This window comes from Girardinichthys multiradiatus, chromosome 15 (assembly GCF_021462225.1).
Source record: "Girardinichthys multiradiatus isolate DD_20200921_A chromosome 15, DD_fGirMul_XY1, whole genome shotgun sequence".
In the NCBI taxonomy this organism is placed as follows: domain Eukaryota; kingdom Metazoa; phylum Chordata; class Actinopteri; order Cyprinodontiformes; family Goodeidae; genus Girardinichthys; species Girardinichthys multiradiatus.
The window spans coordinates 27,670,637-27,698,246 of NC_061808.1; the positions used below are offsets into that span (position 1 = coordinate 27,670,637).

The 27,610-nt window shown below is 42.4% G+C and overlaps 1 protein-coding gene and 1 long non-coding RNA gene across 3 annotated transcripts; one reads left to right on the forward strand and one right to left on the reverse strand.

Annotated features, from left to right (window-relative positions):
- Positions 1-27,002, reverse strand: LOC124881738 (stonustoxin subunit alpha-like). Its single transcript, XM_047387487.1, has 6 exons — positions 26,588-27,002; positions 26,448-26,509; positions 13,897-14,070; positions 3,121-3,279; positions 1,392-1,435; positions 1-1,243 (listed from the first exon to the last, which is right to left on the reverse strand). Exons 3-6 carry the CDS (start codon positions 13,986-13,988, stop codon positions 720-722), a joined length of 819 nt encoding a protein of 272 aa, XP_047243443.1. The 5' UTR covers positions 13,989-14,070; positions 26,448-26,509; positions 26,588-27,002; the 3' UTR covers positions 1-719.
- On the forward strand, positions 6,152-9,976 carry LOC124881739. 2 transcript variants are annotated; one of them, XR_007041733.1, is made up of 4 exons: positions 6,152-6,167; positions 6,280-6,991; positions 9,658-9,718; positions 9,812-9,976. It is a non-coding gene; the product is annotated as an uncharacterized LOC124881739 (long non-coding RNA). The 2 variants fall into 2 exon arrangements; XR_007041732.1 differs by lacking the exon at positions 9,658-9,718.
- Positions 27,003-27,610: the final 608 nt, after the last annotated feature.

Here is a 27,610-nt window from a genome sequence, read left to right on the forward strand (position 1 = left end):
TGGTAGCAAATGCTGTTTTATTCTCCAATATTCACATTTCCATCATCTGCAGTTCAGCCACAGATGGTCTGGAATGATTCTTCTTTAGGAACAGTCTCATCAGAAGTCATATTGTGAACTGATCTGGCTCATTAAAACATAGCAGATACTAACAGTGAGGAACTGAACAACCATCTGGGCAGGTAAAACAGCAGCTCCACTCATGTCATCATTTTTTATCACAAATCAGTTCCAGAAACCCTGAGCTTCACAACCCACAGATCCTGAGGAGGCAGTCTGTTTATCTGGGACTAAAGTACAAAACTGTTCAGATCAAATAAAGAAAAACTACATTAGTGACACAAACAAGAACCATGACAGAAAAGATTGTAGATAGAAATGTAAAAACGTCTTCAGATGGTGAGATTAAGAACCAGGATCAAACATTTACTGGAAGAGTCGTACAGAGCCAGTAAAGAATCAACTCTAGCAGCAACCTTGGTATAGCACAGGAAGCACATTGCTAGAAAAACCCTAAATGAAGCTTTCACGGCAAACAGAACAAAATCTTTGAATGCTGGAGTAATCCCAACTTCCAACTTTAAAGGATTGGAAAAGGATGAAGTTTACAAGGAAGATGAAACAAAAGTTTCAGAAACAAACCGAGTGAATATGAAAATGTTTCTGAGTGAAAGAGACATCAACAGTGAGATTGTTTCTCTAACAAGGGGAGACTATACTCAACACAGAAACACAGAGGAATCAGAACTGATTCTGAATCCAGGATAAAGAGGGTTAGTGAATGTGGTTTTGAAGGTGTGCAAGTGGATCGGCACAGAGGAGACTATGTAGAAGGACAGAATGCCAGCAAGATAGTCCACATACACTGCTACTCTGTTAGAATCAGAGGAGAGTGATGAGGAGGAGCAGGGTTTTCTCTGGTTATTGTGCCAGACATAGTAACCATCATCAGAGCAGCTAAGACTCCAGGACTGATCATTATATCCAAACCAACAATCATCTCTGTCTCCTTTCCTCCTGATTCTTCTGTAACTCACTGATATAAAAACTTCCCCTCTCCACTCAACCTCCCAGTAACAGCGACCAGTCAGACCATCACTACACAGCAGCTGAGGAACATCAAATCTGTCTGGATGATCAGGATATGATTGAAGCTCCTCCCCACGTGTCAACTTCCTGTTGCCTTCAGACAGTTTCAGCTTTCTGTTCACTGTGTTTGTGTCAATTGTGAGCTGACAGGAATCTGATTGAGAGAAAAAAAATACAGTTGCAGTTATTGACATTTATTGATCATGTATTGACATTTTGATGATGACTCCCGTATGAGTGATGGACAGTTTGAAGATGGTGGAATGTGAGCTGCTTTGTTGTCATGAATCAAAAACACTTACACTTCCTCAGATCTGGTTTCAACCATAGGACTCCAGCAGGCTCCCTGAAAGGAGGAGAAGGGTCAGACCATGAGTCTCTTTCAGCAGCAAACATGGACATTGTAATTGATCAGATCAGATTCCACTCTGACATGCTGCTGGAAGAACTGGATCTGGGTCATTTGGACTCTGACCTGCTTTATACGTTGCCTGGTCCATTGTGGGAGAGACCTTAACTTAAAGAGCAATATCAACCAAGACAACATGACACAGTCTGTACTGTCTGTTAGTTGCTAACAATGAACTATGCTGTATAAAACTAACTCAAGACTGAGGAACCTTGGCTCATGTCTGTGTCAGCCAAGCTGCTGTCAGCCAGACCTCTGGACCCAATTCTCTTAATTTCCTGCTTTTAACATTAAAAGTCAAAATCAACCAAGGTGTCTCATTACTGAAGGTTCTGCCACAGCAGACGTTACATGGCTCAGTTCTTCTGCACTTAGAATACAACTGTCCAACATTTGGACACATCCATTTGAAAGGAGCGTCTCCAAAATCCTGTCCTGTAGTTGTCATGTTTCAGCCCAATTTGAATTCATTCTTTTCATTTCATCTTTTTGAAACAGGCGGAAGGAGGACACCATCCAGTCTGGTTCTTTATCTCCAGTTTGAAGAGCAGGCACATCATCAAGGTTTATTTAGTTCAACATCCACACTGAGATAGAAGGCGATTAAGAGACAATCAAGCAGGTTTTTCAGCATCTTGGCTCTGCCTCCTGGACAAGATGAACAGCGGCAGCTTCATCTGCTTAAAGATCGTAATGCAACGAGTCCTGACCTGTCTGAGACTTGAACTATTAAAGTAATCTGCTATGACAGGAGTAGCATCCAGGTGACTGTTCTGATAATCACTGAGCACATTATGCAAACATTCCAGAAGGATGGTCAGAGCAGGTAAACTGATGGACAGATGCTCCAGATGTGCTAAATCAGAATGGGAAAATCCCAATGTTCACACCATCAAACCATCTGTTGTTAGATATGACACGCACTCCACCACCTGTTGATGTTCCTGCCTTTGCTGTTCTGTCCACCCAGTGGAGGGTTAAACAATTGGACCATATCATGGTGAGGTCCAGAACCACTGGGGTTCTCCATGCCTCAGAGAAGCAGACAAGGTTAAAATCTCTGATGTTCTGCTGTAACTTTTCTCTGGACACAGATGATCCAGTTTCATGTCCAGAAACTGGGGAACAAACAAACACCATCCGCTGGGAACTGGATGATGGCGTGTTTGTTCACTGGTTCAGGTTCTGACTCCAGCAGATTCACCTGTCTTTGCGTTGTCATTATTTGTGTCCTCCTGCTTTGTTCTCTGACATGAGGTGAATCTCTGGAGGCTATCTTGAGTATACAGACTTTCCAGGAATTGGTGAGTAGATGAGTAAATGTTCTGTAAGCAGTTAGAACTAAAGTGTTTGGCTAGAAGAGTGAACTTAAAGAGACTTTATATAAAACCAAAGTCCAGTCAAAGTGACCAGGACAGGGTTTGATCTTGGTCCCACATGATTCTAAATAAGACAATGAAACAGATGATGAACTAACTACTGTCTGTTCCAGATGAGAAAATAATGACTCAGAAGGATTTACCAGAAAATCATCAACTTGGCATTTAAACCATTTTAATTTCTGAAACAGAGAATACTGTTCCTCAATAAAACCCAAAAGAAACAGTTTGATGAATCTTTACCTGAATATTTCCAGTGTATAGTCTGAACCAGACAGAAACTCCCCTGAATCTTGTAGGTTGTTGTTCTGCAGGTCAACCTCTCTCAGGCAGCAGGACTGAGAGCTAAGAACTGATGACAGAACTTCACAAGTTCTTCCTGAGAGGTTACAGGATCTAAGTCTGAGAGACAAAACAAAACAAGTCAAAATAAAAACAAACAGATGTTATTTGTACGTAAAATGTTTTCTCAATCCATGAACAGTCAGGATGATCAAAGTTTGCTCAGATAAAATTAGAAACCCTATATTGGGTCGGTACTTATGTTCCACTGTTACGACCCCTGCAGGACCCATGTGTTTGGGTTGGGCATTTATCTTTCATATACAGCACTGTTTACTGAAATGGGACACCTGAGGACCTGGCAAGGTCCTTAGTTTTTAAACCCTGACTGCCAACTAACTAGTCTCTGCCCTCCTCCACAGGTATGCTACTGCTTTCTTCTTTGTAGATTATTGTGCTTGCACTTTACAACACTCTCTCTCTCAAGGTCAAGCAAAGTTGGCAATTTATTTGAGTAGGAAAAATAAGATTAACATTGGTCAAAAGTGATGCTGGAATACAATGATTATTTCAAAATAGATCAATTGAATGGTTTTCACAACCTCTGGGATTATAAAAGTATTCTGTTTACTTTAGATAATTCAGAGCTTCTCTCTCTATATATAGATATCTATAGTCAATCAATCATTTTCCACCGCTTCGTCCATAGTGGGTTGCGGGGAAGCTGGTGCTTATCTGCAGCAGTCTATGGGCGGGAGGTGGGGTACACTCCAGACAGGTCGCCAGTCCATTGCAGTGCAACACACAAACAAACAACCAAGCAAACAAACAAACACACCAAACACTCATTCACACACCTAAGGGCAACTTAGGTGTCTTCGGACTATACGACCCTGGAGAGAACCCATCAATTTCCACAAATAACACTATTCCAAGTAATTATTGAGACCCCGATGAGTATATTGTGTGATTTTGTTTGGGGCTGATGCATGTTTTGGTAGTTTAAGAAAGGACAGCAAAGGCCCTAGCTTTGCACTTGAAATCTTTTTGGGTCATCATTTGTGATTCGGACTGTATTCGTGTGTCGGCCTCTACTTCGCTATTCCAGTGTCAAATTCCTAAGTAAGCATGATCCATGCTTCCCACCTCCAAACCTGTTTCTTTGACACGGGATTTTTTGAAAAATCCCCAGGATTACTCCACAGAATACTGTTAGGCAAAAGTCCAATTGGAATTTCCTGACACTTTCCATAATGATAATGTATGACAAAAGTCCCAAAACACCTTACTTTCCAGACTCTTGGCACACATTATCATTGGTGAAAGTGTAAGGAAAAGTCCCAGTGGGCCAATGGGACAGTTTGCCAAGTTTTTGACATGTATCCCATTGACTTTTCCCCTACACCTTCCCCAATGATAATGTACGGCCGTCTCATACATATCACCTCCTTTGAACGTTAACCAAAAGTCTCAAAAGCCCAGTGCTTTTGGGCCAATTCTCATCCATATCACCACCTTTAAATGTATGCCAAAAGTCCCCAGGTGCACCTATTCTCGTTCTGGGAGGTCCGGCATTCAAGGGAACTAAAGGCGGCGTATGAAACGGGTTATATTGGCCCTCGCGGCCGTTCGGGAACATTCGGGCCACGGGGCGGCCCAACGGGATCAATCGGCCACGGGCAATGTGAGGCTATGCCTAAGAGCCGGCCGGCCGGCAGGCCATTTGTCGGGTCCAATAAATTCCTTAAGAAGTTTAAAAAATACTGCCGGGGGAAGTGTTTTAAGTTTAAACGGCCCTCTAATCTTCTTACCAGATTTAAATGCTGCCCACTTCCACATAGACACGCATACTGTGCAAGGGTTTGTCGATCCAGTAACTTACTTAAGAAGTTCAAAAAATACTGCCAGGAGGAAGTGTTTTGTGTTTAAACAGCCCTCTGAACTTCTTACAAGATTTAAAAGGTGCCCAATTCCTTGTAGACACATACACTCGGCTAAGGTCTGTTGGGTCCTGAAACTTCCTTAAGAAGTTGGAAAGATACTGCCGAGAGGAGTAGATAGCTTTCTTAAAAAATCTAAAATCCACTGACTTCCTTGTGAGTGAACAGCTGTGAGAATATAAAATTGTAACATCAACTGGCCAGTGTACGTGTGTGAGTCAATGACAGTGAGCTCTGGGAAGTAACATATGGGGGACACTTTACACTGATGGATCTTGACTGGTGGATGCTAAGCTAACGGACGCTAGCTCACTGAATAAAGTCTACTGTGAATAAGCTTTGGTGTCTGAGAGTTAAAGAAACAAGCTCTCATTTGAACCAGGAAACAGTGCTGGTTGGCCAGAGCGTATGAAAGTGTGTGTGTGTGTGAAGTGAATGAATGACAGATATAACGAGACAATGAGTTCCCTGCCTAGCAAGCATGAGAAACGGGGAGGAAAAGAATATTAGCAAGCTTTCCCCAAAAAGATGCTTTAACAACTTAAAACAACAGTCAATTTTTTACCATTTAGAGAAACAAAGTGGTTTCACTCTCTAAAGTTTTGCACACTTATTTTTAAACAGGATCCTAAGTTAAAACAAGATAAGGTCGAATACAGCATTGCTAACTCAATACGTGGTGGAGATGAGATTTTTATTTTTTGTTTTCAAATTTGGTATTTACAGTTTAACCGAACTCATATGTGGCCAATATCTGTTCATTTTGTCTGTTCATTTTTGTGGAATGAATGACTGTTTCATGCCAATTAAAACTTTGGGTATATGTGGCATGATAAATATAATTTGAACTGTTTCCTGATCTAAGACTAATTGAATATTTTTATACTCATCAGAGAACAATACATGTTTCACATTGTCCACAGCCCAAGAATTGCGCTCCTTGCACCATTGAAACCGACGTTTGGGATCAGCATGAGTGACCAAAGGTTTGGCTATAGCAGCCCGGCTGTGTATATTGACCCTGTGGAGCTCCCGACGGACAGTTCTGGTGGAAACAGGAGAGTTGAGGTGCACATTTAATTCAGCTGTGATTTGGGCAGATGTGGTTTTATGTATTTTAGATACAATCCGAGTTAGCACCCGAACATCCCTTTCAGACAGCTTCCTCTTGTGTCCACAGTTAATCCTGTTGGATGTGGTTCGTCCTTCTTGGTGGTATGCTGACATTACCCTGGATACCGTGACTTGCTGTCTTGGTCACAGATGCGCCAGCAAGACGTGCACCAACAATTTGTCCTGTTTGAACTCTGGAAAACTAATCGAATATTTTGTTCTGGGGATGATTTCAAAATTATTATGGAAATTAACGGTTTGGACATATCTAACATTGACTAGTGGTTAGAAGGACTAAATTATCAATTGACTGGGCTACAATAAATATGATTCTGGTTAAAGGTGAGAGGATGAGTCTATTAGATTATCCATATATAACAGTTGATACTTTCACCAGGTGAGTTGAGAGAGCTAAACTCATAACCAAAGAACAATTGTTTGTGCTGATACCAACATAACATGGCTGGATGCGCTGCCCTTGGTGATGTTTTCTATGAGATCATCACCAACTGAGCACATGGGTTTAGCACCACATGAGCTGCTGACAGGAAGAACCATGCCTTCTCCTTTCATCTTCTCTTTCCAAGTGTGGCTGTGCACCCAAGCTGGATTCACAGAGAGGAATTAATATGAAACGTTCAACAATTAATAAGTAATCTAGGGTGAAGTTTTTGTCTCATAACATACAGGAGGCTCCAAACCAGAGAACCAACGGGAGAGACTCCAGAGCAGATTGGACCTGGGCAGTAGATATACAGACAGGTGTACCTTTTAAAGTGGTAAGCTCCACCACATACTGTGTGAAGGTTTGGTTGGATGAGGGACAAACTAAGGGAGGGCTATCTTCTGAAAGAAACCTCAGAGAAATCAGAAAGCACCTGAGGGAGTACTAATGGGATATCTTTGGACTTAGGGGGTTGGTTACTTCAAAAGAGGGAATGTGATAAAGACAAAAGAGGGAATGTGATAAAAAAATAAATAATACAAATTCTATTTGTTGAGTTTGAAAGAGCGTGTGCCAGTAAATTTGAAAAAAGGTCTCTGCTTTGGAACCTGGTGGTACAATCATCACAGAGGGAAGAAGGATTTCTAAAGTATGAATAGCCAACAAACACATATGTATTTCTGTGGGTCAGGAAAAACTTGGTGGGGGGGAGGTTCTTTGGGCCTGACTACATGTTGACTTGACAGGAAAAATGTGTCCTGGTTACCCTCTCCATCCGGGATGCCCTGACACCGACTGGCCAACATTGTCAGGGGGATCCTTTCAGAAAAATGTTATTTTTGTATTTGAAATGTCTGATAGAATTGATACTGCTGCCAACATGCCTTTAATTCAGACCTATAATGCTGCAGGGCGAATGTAGACACTCACATACAGCACTCTAGCTTACAGTGCCTTTCGAAAGTACTCGGCCCACTTGAACTGTCAACTTTTCAAATTTCAGGTTTCAAACATAAAGATATAAAATTCACATTTTTTGTGAAGAATAAACAACAAGTGGGACACAATCGTGAAGTGGAATGAAATTTATTGGATGTGTCAAACGTTTTTAACAAATAAAAAACTGAAAAGTGGGGCATGCAATATTATTCGGCCCCTTTACTTTCAGTGCAGCAAACTCATTCCAGAAGTTCAGTGAGGATCTCTGAATGATCCAATGTTGTCCCAAATGACTGATGATGATAAATAGAATCCACCTGTGTGTCATCAAGTCTCCGTATAAATGCACCTGCTCTGTAATAGTCTCAGGGTTCTGTTCAAAGCGCAGAGAGCATCATGAAGACCAAGGAACACACCAGGCAGGTCCGAGATACTGTTGCGGAGAAGTTTAAAGCCGGATATGGATACAAAAAGATTTCCCAAGCTTTAAACATCCCAAGGAGAACTGTGCAAGCAATCATATTGAAATGGAAGTATCAGACCACTACAAATCTACCAAGACCCGGCCATCCCTCTAAACTTTCATCTCGAACAAGGAGAAGACTGATCAGAGATACAGCCAAGAGGCCCATGATCACTCTGGATGAACTGCAGAGATCTACAGCTGAGGTGGGAGAGTCTGTCCATAGGACAACAATCAGTCGTACACTGCACAAATCTGGCCTTTATGGAAGAGTGGCAAGAAGAAAGCCATTTCTCAAAGATATCCATAAAAAGTTTCGTTTAAAGTTTGCCACAAGGCACCTGGGAGACACACCAAACATGGAAGAAGGTGCTCTGGTCAGATGAAACCAAAATCGAACTGTTTGGCCACAATGCAAAACGATATGTTTGGCGTAAAAGCAACACAGCTCATCACCCTGAACACACCATCCCCACTGTCAAACATGGTGGTGGCAGCATCATGGTTTGGGCCTGCTTTTCGTCAGCAGGGACAGGGAAGATGGTCAAAATTGATGGGAAAATGGATGGGGCCAAATACAGGACCATTCCTGAAGAAAACCTGTTGGAGTCTGCAAGAGACCTCAGACTGGGACAGAGATTTATCTTCCAACAAGACAATGATCCAAAACATAAAGCCAAATCTACAATGGAATGGTTCACAAATAAACGTATCCAGGTGTTGGAATGGCCAAGTCAAAGTCCAGACCTGAATCCAATCGAGAATCTGTGGAAAGAGCTGAAGACTGCTGTTCACGAACGCTCTCCATCCAACCTCACTGAGCTCCAGCTGTTTTGCAAGGAAGAATGGGCAAGAATTTCAGTCTCTCGATGTGCAAAACTGATAGAAACATACCCCAAGCAACTTGCAGCTGTAATTGCAGCAAAGGGTGGTGCTACCAAGTATTAATGCAAGGGGTCCGAATAATATTGCATGCCCCACTTTTCAGTTTTTTTATTTGTTAAAAAAGTTTGACACATCCAATAAATTTCATTCCACTTCACGATTGTGTCCCATTTGTTGTTGATTCTTCACAAAAAATGTGAATTTTACATCTTTATGTTCGAAGCCTGAAATGTGGCAAGAGGTTGACCAGTTCAAGGGGGCCGAGTACTTTCGAAAGGCACTGTACACTGAGATCCACACCTCCAGATCCAACAAAAGGAGTGCCCATTTGGATCAAATAATTTCTGACGGCGTATAGTGGACATGAATTGGCGGTTGGTGATGTGAGAACTTGCTTAGCAGTGTTAGAATTATGAATCTGAGAATATTATTTAATATTTAATATTAATATTTTAATATTTTATCAAATAATATTTCGGTCTGTTAAGGGTTGTCCTGTGAATACCAGCCCAGTAAGACGATGGTATTAGGACAAAATAGAAAGATGTGAGACGAGCTCTGACATTAATGAAAATGGGCGGGCCCCTTCGAAATTGTGGGAAAACTCTCACCAGTGGCTTACAGAATAAGGATCTCAAAATCCAAACAGGCCCCGGTGTACAAATGGGTTCATGCAAACCAGATCAAACCCTACAACAGACTCTCCTCCACAGAAACAGGGCTCCCTTCCGGACAGGAAGGAGGAGAGGATAATGCATAGGGTCAGCCAGATAGGTGAATGTTAAACAATCCCACACTAACATGCACTAACTACTAACAACTCCACCCATAAAATTCCCTTCTATAATCAGGATTTCTCTGTTGCAGGATGGAGGTCATCTGCATGATTGGCATTCTTGTTGGCTCCACACTTGCTCTTCCACCGGTGATCATCGGGATAGGGGAGACAAGCGCGCTGATGTCTCTTTGCTGGCAAACAGACATAAACTCTTCAAACTGGATCCAAGAGTGTCATTCAATCATCGATCATATGCAAAGATAAGTACGAATGAAATACTGTCTGAGTATCCGGTATTTTCATTCATGAACGGGGGTAATTAAGGTACAAGCATTGCTTGACTTTCTCTCGGAGCCCTGTAGGAGCGGACAGGACGGGCCACCCAGCTAGAGCTCCGGAGCTAACCCTTTTGTTCAGAGCAAACGCACCTTCAACCCCCCGTGAAGCTACCGAGCTAACCGCTTGTTGACTGTGGATACTTTCTTCAAACTTTGCCCTTGGACAATGTTTCCTCACCACGGTTCATGAGGTTAAGTGTTTTGGACAGATTAACAGTTAGGATGAAATGATCTAATCGTTTTTCATTTTATGAAGTTTTGTTTGTGTGAAACTCGGCTACCTTAGTGCTAGCAGGCTATCAGCAGCACACGTGCCCTGTTTGTTCTCTTTCTATGTTTTTAAAGTTGAGACGGCAGCGCAAGGGCCCTGTGCAATGCCACCACAACCTCCACTCACAGGTGCAACAGGGCAGACACCACCGAGCACCGTGCACACAATGGAACCCCAGATCCCACACCCAAGACAGGACAAACTCACCAAGCAAGAGGTCCCCGGCCAGCGGCAAGCACCTGGGGCTGGTGGCCTTCACCAGGCCAGCCAAGCAAAAACATAGAGCCAAAAAGATAGAGTTAAGCCAAGCCGTATTTCCCCTGAGCCAACGCCACAGCAACACCACACATCCTTCCATATGTCAGTAAGGGCACGGTGAAGACCACCAGCACCCACCACCCACCAGGAACCACCCAGCAGAGAAGCAACCACATCGATTCAACCGCTGAGGCTCCCCCCAGCACCCACACTCGCAGGCCAGAGCCGCCACGCACAGGAACACCACCCCAACACCACAGCACGCCATACAGCGGAGGACAGAATCCAGCATGGGGGCGACCCACCCCAGGAACCCCGAGACCACCCCAGACCTGCCCAGGAGCAGCACGGCCACCAGGTCAGTAACCTTGGTTCGCCAGCACAGGCCCCCAAAAGCATCGCATGCAGCCACCAGATGCCTGACCCAGAGAGCCACCAAAGCCCCACTCCGGTGGGGGCCATGGCTCCTGGCGCCACACCCCCCTATGACCCTCGCCCAGGGACGCCCCAAACGCTCTAAACCCAGACACCCCCTGTATCCGCCACAATGCCCCATTGGATAAAGCCAAAGGTGCCCCAGCCCTACGAGGTGATGGAGCCGATTAAAGGAGCCCAGAGAGATTGATCTGATATGGAGGCAGAGGCTGTTTCAAAACTTATATAATCAAACAAAAGGTTTCTATACTGGATAATATTAAAAAGGTTTTTATTTTTCCAATTCATGAGAATAGTTTTCTTAGCGATACATAAGGCACTGAAAACCATGTCATGCAATTTGTCTCCATGGTGATATCATCTAAGTTGCCCAACAAACAAACTGAAGGGGAAGGTGAAATATTACATCTCAGACACTTTGATAAGTCTTCACATATCAGGCACCAGAACCTCTGAACAGGTGCACATAAGCATAGTGTGGACGTAATTGTTAGGTATATTGCCTGTGCAGTGTAAGCAAGTATTAGATGGTGCAAAACCCATCCTGAACATCCGCTGACCTGTATAGTATACTCTATGAAGGATTTTATATTGTATTAATTGTAAACTGGGGTTACTAGTCATTTTAAAAATTCTGGAACATATCTGAGACCAGAATGTTTGGTCAAAGTTGACAAATCCACCTCCGATTTCGTAATAGGAAGGGAAAGTCATTCATCTATATTAGACAGTGTCCTATATATTTTAGACATTAATTTCGGGGGGTTGAGTTTTAGGAACTCAAGTGCACTTCATGGCATTTGTAACCTAACGTTTTTAAGCCTAAATTTATTATCTATTATAGATTAAATTTGTTGTTACTCTAAAAATGTATTCTTGTCCATCCCATATTGTATAATTAATCTGTTAAGTGGGATGAACTGAAATCCTTCAAATATATGTTCCGGGTGTTCAATTCCTTTACTCCTCCAATCTGGAACGTTAAATCAAATTTTTTTGTAGGATGTCAGGATTGTTTCACATGGGTGTACGTCTGCATGGGATTAATGAAGACCCTGCCATTTGTAGATATTCCCACCATGCTGTCAGAGAGGCGCTGATATTAAGGCTTTTAAAGCATACATGTCGTTTTATATTTGAGTCGATAAATGGTTGGTCTGAAATCTCAATATTATTCCATAATGTCTGTTCTATGTCTAGCCAGGGTTAATCTAGAGGACTGTGTTTAAACCATTTTGAGATTTATGTTCAATATTCATGCTTTTTATGTCTTTAATATCTTTAGTTTGCCTGATTGCTGCCGCTAGTGGTTCAATAAAAATAGCAAATAATGAGGCGGAAAGTAAAATAAAGTATAAATTCTAATGTTTTGACTTTTGTTAGGATATGGATAAGAATCCTCATTGACATACACTACAAGGACAAATGACCTACGGTTTATACATAAGGTTTATTACCTGACCAGTGACATAGCTGCTTCGCCACCTAGATCACCCAGCGGATCCAGGACAGGAGGCTCAGTGCTGATGTCTGTAACCATTCCTCTGCCTTATTTAGATTAAAAGTGTTAAAAATATAGTACTGTTTGAGAGTCATTCCTTTAAGAGAAAGTGTTGTAGACAGTGTGGTCGCTTCAGGGGAAAGATTTGGGGGAGCCCCGAGACGTCTAACCACCAACAGAGTACAGCAGCTCGGACAATGAGGTCTTGCTTTAGACGTGTGTCTGCCATGTCTCATTGAAACACATAATACTGCATTCCCAATACTCTGGCTGGTTCCATTGTAGGGCTTGGAGTTCATCCAACTTGTTTCCCAACGATCTCACATTGCCCATCAGAATCGATGGAAGAGATGGTTTGAACTTCCTCCTTCTCCTCTCTTTGCTCGTGCTCTGCATCCACAGCGCCACCTTCTCAACTCATCAGGGATTTCGAGCTGTAGTTGAAGTATTATTTGAGCTTTTAAGATATTAATCATATGCTACCAGTTGTAAAAAAAAAAACCACCCCATTGCCATGATGGCACATCATAACAAATGTTTAAAAGAAGAAAAGTATCAGCAAAAAGTCTTCTAGCTGCACAGGATCTGATACCGGAGAGGATAACCATCCAAAAATATAAATCTCTATTCACCACAAGAGCAGTTTGAATTCTTTAAAAGAATTAATCAGGATGAAAAGTAACATAGCTACTCCGTCCTGGTATCACCTGGAGCGGCACAATTCTAAAACAGTTGCAGGAAACATTTACCAGACATTTTGTAATTTTATTTATTTTTATTTCTGATCTTATGGTGGAGCAATAATCTCTCCATGTTTTCTTTTTTGCATGCTTAATAATCTTACGAGCCTCTGCGCTTTTCCTTTTGTAGTCTATAAGGTTTTCTGCTGTCATATTTTTCTGTAATGTTTTAAATGCTTTATTGCGCTCTTTAACCGCTCTGCAACATTCCTCATTCCACCATGGTACCACTTTCACCCTTTTCTTTTATTGTTTCTGTTGGAATACTAAGTATGTGTTCACATTTAATGGATGTTCTGTTACCTGTTTAGTGCATACTTCTATGTTTCCCTTTAATGTTACCAAATGACTTGTCTTTTCACTGATTGAACATTTTGCCAGTTAGCTTTATTTTTTTATTTAGGCTCCATCTTGTTCATATGAATTCTCCTTATCTAAATATATTGTAATTAATTACTGTACTTACTGGAAAGTGATCACTAATGTAGTCTCTCCCCTCACATGAACTTACAAAAGAGTCTGTCATCCATCATTTCTTCAGTCACTGTGCGTTATCACATAAACATTCTGCATGTATTCAGGTATAAAACAGGGCTGTATTTGTTCATAACAATATTAATAATGTTCAGACCTGAGAGTTTCCAGTTTGCAGTGTGGACTCTTCAGCCCGGAAGACAGCAGCTCCACTCCAGAATCCTGCAGCTTGTTATTACTCAGGTCCATCTCTCTCAGATTAGAGGACTGGGAGCTGAGAACTGAGGCCAGAACTTCACAGCTTCTACCTGAGATGTTACAGTTATTCAATCTGAAGGGACAGAGATCAAAATGAATCACAACAATTCTGATGGAATAAAACTAAAGATGAAACTGCTTAATGAAATAAGAACTCAGAAACTCAAAAGCAATGGTAATGTCGCATCACTTTATTGGTGATGGTTTTTAACCATCTTTTATTCACTTGTTCATATGGTATTGTTGGGGTTATCCATTTGGGCCGACTGGGCTGCGCAGTTGAACATGCACAGCTCAGGCTTCGTTGCAGTGATGGACATCGAAGCTGACATCATCAGAGCTATAAAAGCTGAAGGAACAAACTTTTAAACCGCCATTTCCAGCGTGTCTCACTTGGACGACGCAACGGAGGCGCATATCTGGAGAGACAAAAGCTTGCAGGCAAACTTTTTTCCCCACATGGCCATTCCCGGGAGAGCTTGAAAGCTGGAAATCTGTCTGATACAAGAAGGTCAGAAGATTCATATAGTGATTGAAGACCCCGCCGACGCAAGTGAAAAACCCACAGATGTTTTATTTCCTAGGAGAGGAGTTTCCCCTTGTGATTCAGTCGACTAAACGGCTTCATATTTTCCTCCTTTGGAAGGATGAGAAGTTTACCATTTTTCTTTTGAGTTGATCACAGACACGTGATGCCCCACGTTTCCCTTCAAACCTGACCCATCCTCGGTGGAGAGAAGAAATTAACATCAAGTAATTTGATTCTTTTTTTTTTATATTAAATTGAATAGGTGCATTTAGAAGTCTGGGCAGGATGAGGCATAGTTAAGGTGATTTAGTTTCACCAGTAGTTAATCTAAGGTATCAACCTGTTGCATGCAATACTGATTGAAGTGTTTTAGGATGAGCTATTTTAATTTGCTGTGCAGCTGTATCGCGCAGCGCGGATGCAATCAGGAAGCTGCGCGTCCATGTTTTGTCCGGCTGATCCCAAATCAGCCAGGAGTAAGAAGTTGGACTCTTAAAGTTTTCCATTCAAAGCAGCTGCGGTCTGGGCCTCGTGGCCTGACCATTCCTTTGTTCCAGTTTTATTACTGGAGTTTTTCCACTGAGTTTCTGCCTCAGAGTTTTATGACTCTTTGTTCAAGATTTGGGGCAATCAGCTGCTAGTGGTTAAAGGCACAGCCCACCGTTTACCAGCTGATCGCCGCAATTGAGACATCAGCGCACCAGGAGGGCTTCTCTTTCAATGTTAACCCAAATTGCACATTTTGTCCATAAAACTGCTGGTTTGATCTTCATAGACACTCAATGTGCATATATTTCCTTTTATTATTATTGTTAGGTAGTCACTTTTATCCCTTTAGTGTAGAATAGTGCTTGTTAGTTAGGCAAAGGTTTTTGGAACAGAATTGTGTTATATCATGCCTATATGGCTTCAATAAATCTTCATATATATAATTAATAGAAGTGTTTGTGAGTGATTTACCTGTCAAAATAAGGTCGAAGTTCCCCCTCCTTCAGTGAAGCGGTTGAATAAACAGTGACATTTAGTGGTTTTGTTTAATAATTATCAATTATTAATGATAAATAACTAATTGTTATTATTAAGAGTGTTGAGCCCATAATCAAAACACAAGAGGACATCTCTGACTTCTATTCAGAAGTAATTATTTTTGGTTAAGAAATTCCTTATTCTTTCAGTTTGCTTTGTAGATTAGTTGGATTGTTCTAGTATAGTATAGAGTTTGTTGATTGAAATATGTTTTACTTTGACTTGACTTATTTTTATAAATAAATTCTTGTATTTTAAGAAATTTTATGAATTTATTCCATTGTGTGTACAGAGTTTCCTGTTCAGTAATGTCAGAGCTTGGCTCACCCCTTTCACCATTGTCCTCATACCACCACCTTATTGGGCTAGTATTCACCAGACAATACCTAACAGACTAAATTATTATTTAATCAAATATTAACATATCAATATTAAATAATATATCCATAGTAATTATCACAACACATCTCTCTCTCAGAGAAGATGGGAGTAACTTTTTGAAGTCGATTTTCCAAATTCTGCCTTTTATTTCCAACCAAATCTTGGTCATATTTTTTTTATATTTCTTTGACGTGCAATTTAAGTCAATTCTTAAAAAAGTCATATAAAAATCAAACAGCAAACGTCCATTTATACAGCTCCAATAATGCTTTATGACCTTACAAAGTTACAAAACACCAACAACCTTAGCATTTGTTTAGTAAATTTTTAACTATTTTAAAAAGGCACAGACAAGCCCCGCTATTTTATCCTGCAATATACAGCCATTTGATCTTTAACTTTAGGTGACTTTTAACAAGAATTTATTACTGTTACTTGGAACGAAGAGATCAGTAGTTCCATGAAAAAATACTGCTCCTACAGCACATCTTGTCAAACATTGAGTAAAACACATTTATAATATACAGTGGCTTGTAAAAGTATTCATACTCCTTGAACTTTTCCACATATTGTCACATTACAACCACAAATATAAATATATTCTGTTGTAATTTTATGTGAAAGGCCAACACAAAGTGGTATACAATTGTGAAGTGGAAAGAATTTATAGCCGGACAAGACTTGGCAGGACCAAGAGCATAGTGAGGGTCTGCTGGGAACATCTGGCGGAGCCCTCGGCCAGGGATGTATTCAACTCCAACCTCCGGGAGAGCTTTGACCAGATTCCGGGGGATATTGGAGACATAGAGTCCGAGTGGACCATGTTCTCCACATCTTTGTCGATGCTGCTGCCCGTATCTACGGCCGTAAGGTCTGCGGTGCCTGTCGCAGCGGCAATCTCAGAACCCGGTGGTGGACACCGGCAGTATGGGACGCTGTCAAGCTGAAGAAGGAGTCCTACCGGCTGTGGTTGGCTTGTGGGACACCTGAGGCGGCTGACGGGTACCGTGAGGCCAAGCGTGCTGCGGCCCGGGCTGTGGCAGAGGCAAAAACTCGGGCCTGGGAGGCGTTCGGTGAGGCCATGGAGAAGGACTGCTGGTTGGCCTCGAAGCAATTCTGGCAAACCGTCCGGCGCCTCAGGAGGGGGAAGCAGGGCTTCGCCAACACTGTTTACAGTGGGGGTGGGAGGCTGCTGACCTCGACTGGGGACATTATCGGGCGGTGGAAGGAGTACTTCGAGGATCTCCTCAATCCTGCCATCCCTGGTGGAAACAGAGACTGGGGACTCGGGGTTGGACTCATCACCCAGGCTGAAGTCACCGAGGTGGTTATAAAGCTTCCGGAGTAGATAAGATCCGCCCTGAGTACCTCAAATCTCTGGATGTTGTGGGGCTGTCATGGTTGACACGCACGCCTCTTCAACATTGCGTGGCAGTCGGAGACAGTGCCGCTGGACTGGCAGACTGGGGTGGTGGTCCCCCTTCATAAGAAGGGTGACCGGAGGATGTGTTCCAACTACAGGGGGATCACACTTCTCAGACTCCCTGGTAAGGCCTATTCCAGGATATTGGAGAGGAGAATCCGGCCGATAGTCGAACCTCGGCTTCAGGAGGAGCAGTGTGGTTTTCGTCCCGGCCGTGGAACACTGGACCAGCTCTGTACAGCTCTGTACAGGGTGCTCGAGGGTTCATGGGAGTTTGCCCAACTGGTTCACATGTGTTTTGTGGACCTGGAGAAAGCATTCGACTGTGTCCCTCATAATGCCCTGTGGGGGGTGCTCCAGGAGTATGGAATCGGGGGCCCTTCATTAGGGACCATCTGGTCCCTGTACAAGCGGAGCAGGAGTTTGGTCCGCATTGCCGGCACTAAGTCGGACCTGTTCCCGGTGCATGTTGGACTCCGGCAGGGTTGCCCTTTGTCACTGGTCCTGTTCATAACTTTATGGACAGGATTTCTAGGCGCAGCCAAGGGGGTCTGGTTTGGGGACCAGTGGATTTCGTCTCGTCTTTTTGCAAATGAAGTGGTCCTGCTGGCCCCCTCTAGCCAAGACCTACAGCATGCGCTGGGGCGGTTCGCAGCCGAGTATGAAGCGGCTGGGATGAAGATCAGCTCCTCCAAGTCAGAGGTCATGGTACTCGACCAGAAAAGGGTGGCTTGTCCCCTTCAGGTTGGAGGGGAGTTCCTGCCTCAAGTGGCGGTGTTCAAGTATCTCGGGGTCTTGTTCACGAGTGAGGGAAGAATGGAGCGGGAGATCGACAAACCGATCGGAGCGGCTGCCACAGTAATGAGAACGCTGTGCTGGTCGCAGTGCCGGTCCATTGTGGTAAAGAGAGTGCTCAGGCGAAAAGCGAAGCTCTCGATTTACCAGTCGGTCTACACACCTACCTTCACCTATGGCCATGAACTTTGGGTCATGACCGAAAGAACGAGATCCCGGATACAAGCGGCTGAAATGAGCTTCTTCCGTAGGGTGGCCGGGCACTCCCTTAGAGATAGGGTGAGGAGCTCGGGCATCCAGGAGGGGCTTGGAGTAGAGCTGCTGCTCCTCCACATTGAGAGGAGCCAGTTGAGGTGGCTCCGGCATCTATACCGGATGCCTCCTGGACGCCTTCCTCGGGATGTGTTTCAGGCACGTCCCACCGGGAGGAGGCCCAGGACACGGCCCAGGACACGCTGGAGGGACTATGTCTCTTGGCTGGCCTGGGAACGCCTTGGGCCCCCCCTGGAGTAGCTGGAGGAGGTGATTGGGGAGAGGGAAGTCTGGGTGTCTCTGCTGAGTCTGCTGCCCCCGCGACCCGGTCCCGGATAAGCGGAAGACGACAAGTACGAGAAGAAATTATACATGATTTAAAACATTTTTTACAAATAAAAAACTGAAAATGGCGGTGTGCAAAGGTATTCAGCCCCCTTTACTTAGAGTGCAACCAATTGCCTTCAGACGTTGCCTGATGATTGCTAATGACTAAATAGAGTCCACCTGCGTGTAACCTAATCTCAGTACAAATACAGCTGCTCTGTGACGGCCTCAGAGGTTGGTTAAGAGAATATTGGGGAGCAAACAGCATCATGAAGTCCAAGGAACGCACCAGACAGGTCAGGGATAGTTTAAAACAGGCTTAGGCTATAAAAAGATTTCCCAAGCTTTGAACATCCCATGGAGCACTGTTCCTACCATTATTTGGAAATGGAAAGATAATGGCACAACTGTAAACCTACCAAGACAAGGCTGTCCATCTAAACTTACAGGCCGAACAAGGAGAGCACTGATCAGAGATGCAGCCAAGAGGCCCATGGTGACTCTGGATGAACTGCAGAGATCCACAGCTCAGGTGGGGAATTTGTCCATAGGACAACTATTAGTAATGCACTGCACAAATGTGGTCTTTATGGAAGAGTGGCAAGAAGAAAACCATAAGAAATTCCGTCTGCAATTTGCCAGAAGCCATGTTGGGGACACAGCAAACATGTGGAAGAAGGTGCTTTGGTCAGACGAGACCAAAATTGAACTTTTTGGCCAAAATGCAAAACTTTTTGGGTGGCGGAGAACTAACACTGCACATCACTCTGGACACACTATCTCCACTGTTAAATATGGTGGTGGCATATTGATGATGCTTATCTTGAGCAGGGACAGGGAAGGTGGTCAGAGTTGATGGGAAGATGGATGGAGCCAAATACAGGACAATCTTGGAAGAAAACCTGTTGGAGTCTGCAAAAGACTAGAGACTGGGTCAGAGGTTCACCTTCCAGCAGAACAACCACCCTAAACATAAAGCCAGGGCTACAATGGAACGGTTTAAAACAAAACATATTCATGTGTTAGAATGGCCCAGTCAAAGTCCAGACCTAAACCCAATCAAGAATATGTGGCAAGATCTGAAAAGTGCTTTTCACAAACGCTCTCCATCTAATCTGACTGAGCTTGAGCTGTTTTTTAAAGAAGAATGGGCAAAACATTTCAGTCACTAAATTTGCAAAGCTGGTAGAGACATACCCTAAAAGACTTACAGCTGTAATTGCAGCAAAAGGTGGTTCCACAACGTATTGGGGGCTTGAATACTTTTGCACAATGCCCTTTTCAGTTTTTTACTTGTAAAGAAAAAAATAAATCATGTTTCGTTCCACTTCACAATTGTATACCACTTTGTGTTGGTCTTTCCCATAAAATTACAATAAAATATATTTATGTTTGTGGTTGTGGTTGTAATGTGACAATATGTGGAAAAGTTCAAGCGATATGAATACTTTTACAAGCCACTGTATTTTGAAAGGCTTATCAAGTGTTACTGTTGCATCTTGACCTAAATACCAAGTAGTTGTAGACAATTTACATATTGATATCCATTTTCAGACAGTTCGGCTTAGACTAAACCAGTGGTTTCCAAACTTTTTTTCATGGGGCCCCCTTTGATTCATAGGGAAATTTTGCTGCCCCCCTGCCTAGCACATATCAAGCCTCCAACCAGAAAAACACGTATTTTGTTTTCAAACTATTGCAATTTATTTCATAACTCAGTAAACTGCAGTAAATTACAGGTTACAATAAAATAAACTACAGAGTCATTTAAGTAACAAAACAACAAATCGCCTTTACAGTGTAAATATTTCATATGTAACATTTTTCACAGTATAACAATATTCAACATTGCTATTAACCCGTTTTTCAAAAATGTGCAAAATGGGTGTAAAAACATGAACTCCCTGAGAGGAAAAACAGGTTTCTTGTGAAAAAAATAACATTTTTCATCTTCATATCTTTTTAGTGACTGGTGTGAGCCTGCTTGTTGCTCCAGATCTTCTCAAATCTGGGTTGCAGTTGTGAGACTGCCACTCTAAGTTCGTTTTCAATGTCCAGCTTTGATTTGTATTTTGTCTTGATTGAGGCCACAGCAGAGAAACGTATTTCACAAAGGTAGGATGCAGCAGAAGGGAGAAGTATGGCCAGGGCTCTCTTACCTAGCAGTGGATAATCTTTCTCCACTCCAATCCAAAATGCAGCCTGTGTCTGTGACTTAAACTGTAGCCGCATTGTTGAATTAGAGGTGACATCAATGAACTGTTCCTCCTCTGATGTGCTGAAGTTTGTAGGTGATTTTGTACTGAAGAGATCATAGACCCAGTCATATTCTTTGGAATCCTGCACCAGGAAATATCTGCGGAAATGTTTCTGAAGGGCAGAGCTGTGTGCTTGCATGCATGAGATCACTGTGTTCTGCAGCTTGTTGTCTTCATTGAATGATTTCAAGTTCTCAAATGAGTCTACGTTACTGTTTTTCAGTCGCTGCTGTCACATCTCAAGTCTTCTGATGAATGATGTGACTTTATTTGCCAGATGTGGGGGGTGTGTGTTTGTGCCCTGCTTTGCAAATTCAGTTCCTTCAGTTTTAAAAACATGTCACTGAGGTGTGCAAGTTTCATTAGGAACTTGTTACAGGAAAATTTGTGGGCAAGTCCACAGCCTTCTTCCTTCGAAAAGATGCGGATCTCATCTCGCAGCTCAAAGACCCTGGAGAGCACCTTCCCACATGACAGCCATCAGGACTCGCTGTGAAACAGAACAGCTGTGTGCTCAGAGCCAATTTCCTCACAAAGTGCAGAAAAAACCCGGGCTTTGATGGGTCGTGTTTTGATGTACTTGACTGTGCCGATGACACCGGTCATTACTTCATTAAGCTTGGAACTTAGCTGTTTAGACACCAGTGCTTCACAGTGTATCATGCAGTGTGTCCACTTGAAGGGCGCTTTCAGCCCTCCTCGTTTCTCAGCCATAGCCTGCGCCCCGTCTGTGCAGATCCCCACACAGTCCTCCCATTTCCGATTGGCCTCTTTTGAGTACGAGTCAATGATTTTAAACAGTTCCTCTGCAGTGGCTCTGCTGGGAACTTGTTTGCAGACAAGCAATTCCTCCCTCATGTCATCTCCATCTATGAATCTGACGTAAGGTATCAGTAAGCAGTCTTTGTTACTGTCAGTTGCTTCATCCATCTGCAGAGCAAAGTGGTTGTCACACATTTATCATTAAGTTGCTCCTCTATGTCCTTTGATATGTCATTAAAGCACCTACCAATTGTGAGTATTACTGGACAGAGCAACAGCCCGTAGTTTGCTGGCTGCTGTGTGATCAATCATAGTTGAAACTATGACCATAGCACAGGGAAGTATTAATTCCTCTGCGTTTGTGTGCGGCTTTTACTCTTTGCCACCCGGTAGGCAACTTTGTATGAGCTGAGTTGAGCATTTGCCGGTACAGATGCAACTTTAGTAAGAAGACATTGCTGGGCACTGCAGTTTATGAGTTTTTGACGAAAAAAACCAACTGCCTTATCTTTGTGCTCTGGATGTTTTGTCTCCAAGTGGCGTCTGAGCTTGTTAGGCTTCAAATTGTCACAAGCTAGCACTTTAAGACAGACAACACACTGTGGTCTCTCCTCATTACCCACCATTGTGTAGGTGAATCCAAAGACAAGATATGATTTGTCATATTTTCTAACCTTTGGCTTGGAAGGAAGGTGTTTTGGTGATACTTCATTTTCTTTTTTACGTTTTTGTGGGAGCCACACCATAAACCTGTCCATCATGCTAGCAGTGTCCAAGCATTCTTTTTTTCAGTTTTTTTCCATGAGGGACCTGTCTCCCCACACATTTTAAAACATTTAATCTTGAGTGTGCCATTCTCTCTCTCTACAGCCCGTCCAGACTGGAGATGATAGGCACAATGTGTTTTTGATGTGAAACCCAGTACTTAGCTCATTTCCTGTAAAGCTTTATTTACAAAATGTGTGCCATTATCACTACTGATGATCTGTGGTATTCCCCATCAGGGAATTATTTCAGAGAGTAACACCTTTCAGAGAGTAACACCTTTGCTACTGCACTACTGTCTGCCTGATTGATGGGAACGCCTCTACCCACGTAGAGAACATGTCAACCACCACTAGACAGTATTTCTTACCTGCAGAAGGTGTTAGTTCAATGAAATCCATCATTAGATGTTGAAAAGGGCCTTCAGGTGGAGGATGAGCTTCCAACCCTTCTGTCTGAATTATACTAGGATTGTGCGAGGCACAAATAAAATATTTTTTACAGTGGTTTTCCACTGTAAATCCTTTTGTGATCCACTGTTGTGTTACCATATCAAGCATTCCCCTTTTGGAGACATGGTCTAACTCATGACTCCACTTTGCAAACCAGGGGAATAATTTTGAGGAGGCAAGGTTTTCCATCAGCTGAAAACCACCCTTTTTCAGAGTTAGAACGTCCATTGCATTGTCAGAGCTGTTTCTCTACTGGCAAGGGAAAGAACTGCATTTCAATTAAAAATAAAGAGGGTTCGGGGGTCGACGGTGAGGACAGAAAAGCAGCCGAAAGAGGAAGAGTAGCAGCGGTTTTTGCAGCTGCGTCAGCTGAGGTGTTTCCCAGGGAAACAGGAGTGAGTGAGCAGTGCATTTAACAACACCTATTTTAGAGGGCAACAAAATGGCATCCAGAAGGTCAGAGACCTGAGTAGCATTAAGAATAGGTTTACCGTCAGACTTTAAAAAGGAGCGATGTTTCCACAATGCGCCAAATGAGTACTGACTGTCAGTATAAATGGTAACAGACTTCGTTTCAGCCAATTTGTAGGCTTTTGTTAAAGCCACCAGTTCTGCAGTTTGTGCAGAAAAATTTGGTGGTAAAGGGCCTGACATTAGGACTTCAAAATCTGAGCATACAGCTAAGCCCACCAAGTTTGCACCCGAGTCTGAGCGACGGGAACACCCATCAATGTACAAGGTGAGGTCAGAGTTTGGAATAGGTTCATCAGAGCGGTCTGGTCTGGGAGTACAGACAATCTGTAGCACTTCAGCAAAAGAATGAGGGTCCCCATCATCAGCAGTTGGAAGGAGTGGCTGGGTTTAGAGTGGTGCAACGCTTTACAGTGATGCTGGACATGTCAAGAAGGACAGAAGTGTAACACAGCCAACGTGCAGCTGAAAGATGTGATGTTTTTTGTTCAAGGAGAATAATCAATACAGCATGTGGCACATACAATGTTAAAGGAGAATAGCCCACAATGTCTCTGGAAGCCTCAACAGCTTTTTCTGCTGCTGCCACAGCTCTGAGACATCTGGGGCAGCCTGCAGCTACTGCATCAAGTTTAGAAGAGAAAAAAGCAATAGGTTTAAGGTGTCCACCATGATGTTGTAGGAGGACGGAGGACATGAAACTTTTTTCATCCACCAGATGAATAAAAGGTTTTGCAGGATGGGGCAAAACCAAAGCTGGAGTGCATTTTTTAAGTCTTGAAATGCTTTTTCTGCCTCAGGTGTCCAGGTATTGCAATCCTGGGCAGAGAGATTTTTCCCATAGATCAAAGAAGACAAAGGACTTTCCAGAACAGAGTAACTGGGAATGAATGAACGACAATAAGAAGTCATTCCCACTAAGGACATAATTTTATTTTTTTGTGCGCGGTTTAGGAATGTTGACGACTGCTTGAGTGCGCTCAGTGGACAAAGAATGGGAGGCAGCTGAAATCACATGTCCCAAGAAAGTAAGTTTACTTTGAGTAAATTGCAGTTTTGACAGGGAGTCTTTATGTCCCTTAGCACAAAGGTGATGTAACAATTTCAAAGTGTCTGATTTGCATTGCTGCTCAGTTGGTGCACAAATTAAAAGGTCATCCACATACTGAAGAAGGACAGAACCTTCAATAAGATGCAAATCAGCCAAATAATCTCTCAGTGCAGCATTGTAGATAGTGGGACTTTTACAATAACCTTGACACAGTCTAGTAAAAGTGTAAGGTTTACTATCAAACTCAAATGCAAACCAAAAGTGGCTATCAGGATGCAATGGGACGGAGAAAAATGCATTTGAAAGATCCACAACAGAAAAAAAGTTTGCATCTGGAGGAATTTGGGACAAAATAGTGTGGGGATTGGGGACAGATGGGGCGTGTGGTACCATGGCTTTGTTTACTGCCTGTAAATCTTGCACAAATCGCCATTCGGCATGCTGGCCTTCAGGTCTGTTTTTTTTTTAACAGGAATTAAGGGTGTTCTAACTGGTGAGGTGGGACATGGCACAATTATTCCTGCCTGGACTAGCGAGTGGAAAACTGGCCTAATGCCCTCAATAGCCTCTCTTCTCAGAGGATATTGTTTTAGGTGGGGTCTATAATCAGACTTAGGAGTTATGACAACTGGTTCACAGTCAGAAATTAGACCCACATCATATTTATGGGCAGACCATAATGTGGAAGGAATTGTAGACAGTTCCGGAGGCACTAGAGTGGGAACAGAAGCCAGACTGTGAGTTATGTCCACCAGCTAAACTATGTGTGCACAGCGAAAAGAAGAAGTGTAAACCTTTATATAGATTTGATGTTTTTGTGAAAACCAGATGGTTGTGTAGCGAGTATGTTATTTGTTTGGATAAAATATACCAATAACAAACTTAATTGATCCCACTATTCACTGGGCTAGGTATAAGAAGATTTAGGTGAGTCTCGGTAAGAGAGGCTATTTAAGAATAAACACAGAATCACAGAATAAAATTATGTTTAACATGCACCATGCATTTAAATTTTGTGCAACAACCACCATGAATAATGAATATACAAACACTGAATGGCCATTCAATTGAAATGTATACAGTGAAACATTGCAAACAACAGACAATGAAATTTATTATTGTTTTTCTTTCGCAAATTATCAATTTACACTTTCCTCAATACCCAAGGTTAAGGATTTTACAGTTCAAAACAGTCCCTTAATAAATGCATTTGTAGAAGGCAAAAGTCAACAATTCATGTTGAACATGATGAGGCCTTTAAAAGTTGGGTGAACCCAACAAAAGGAATATGTAGGTTTGAAACTGTCCAAAACCAAGGGAAAAGAGTTCAAACTGGCTGCAGAAGCCTCCTACCAGCGCGAATAGAGCAAATGGATCCAACGATTTCCTCCAGACTAGGAATGAAGGATCCCAATTATTGGAATTGGCCACTCTTTGTCCTAGGTTCAGGGCTCTTTTCTGTAGCTCGCTATTTATATAAAACCTGGCCTGTATAAAACACAGGGCCAGCATTCAATAAATCCATATAAATATTAATCTGTGTGCACACATCAAAATTCAAATAAATAATACTAACTGTATTAAATATGTCAAAAATAATTTAATATCAAGAAATATATATAGCATAAAAATATATTTTACTAATTTAAATAATATTGCACTATATTATTCAAATAAGACAACAATAAACAAAAAGAAAATTAAATACTCTTGACTTATATTTCAAGAGTATATTTCAAGAGTATTCAACAAGAGTTTGTTGAACAAACAAAATGAATTCCACAATTATTTCATGCAATGGAACGAGAAACAGGCAAAAAAAATTATGCATGCCACTCTGCCCATAATATTCAATAGGCAGATTAGCTAGCACTGCTAATTAGCAACAAGGCTAACCGACCCATTAAACAACATGGGGCGGCTAAGCTAGTGAAAGCCAACAACAAACACAGACTCACCAATTCCATTTGAAACTAAATACAAAGTCCTCCTGCTTCTCAGCGGCTTTGATAGTCTACTCCTATAATCAACATTTGACACATTCAGTTTTATACGCTATTGCACACAAGCAGAGCAACGATTTGCTTAGAACGCCTACCTGCAGCATTCCTTTCCAAACTTCTCAGTAGTCTCCCGACATGTTTGCTGAACACATAATATAAGCTACTGATTGGCTCATGTCAGAGTTAGACACACTGGGAAACTCAGAGAAGGTATGCAATGAAGACACAAGCGAGTCAAAGTTATCTTTGGCTGGCCAGGGAGAGACAGTCCATTCTCTCTCAGAGGAGCTTCCCTGTGTCACAGCCTTGTATTAAAGAAAGGAAAAAAAAAACACTCATGTTACAGCATTGTCAGTGTGACCACACACTGTTTCACAAATACAAGTCCTACTGTATAAAACTGGGTCTATCCAGGTAATGATACAGCACACACGTCCACATCTGGCACTCAAGGAGACGAAGATTGGCTGGGGTGCGAACAGCCCTCTCCCCAGAACACCCCTGCATGCACACAAGTTCCTGCTCAGTCTGCATAGCAACCACCCAAATGCAACTCTAAGGCAAGATGACAATTCTGTTAATAGTTTATAAAACACTCAAGATAAATGTGAAAAGTAGTCAAACCACTTCTATCAAAGTTCACCAAACCAAATAAATGAAAATGTCTTTTAATGATAAATCATTTAGGATAAAGAACCTTTTTAAACTAAGCAATGATAATTTATGTACAAATCTTCCAACAATTCCCTCCTGTTTATTATTGATTAGTTTAAAACAAGTTATCCATATCTACACTTCCATTCGGCTATATGCACACACTTCATTTCGTACTAAACTATTTCCGTGTTGTCATCAGGATCTGGATCTTCTCTCTCCAACAGCTGGTTATCCTGGGACAGAATTTTTCCAACTATGCCTGCAACCATCTTGGAAATCATTGCTCTGATACAAGGAATGATGCACATACATGGTGAAAAACAAAACAGCACTAATAGTTTAAGGTAGGGAGTCATGAATAGCAGTTGCTACCACAATCCAGAGGTAAGACATGAGAGCAGGCCTCCTTATCCAGGGGTGGATCCTGCTGCATATCTTGCCTTATCTCTTTGAGCTGAGCT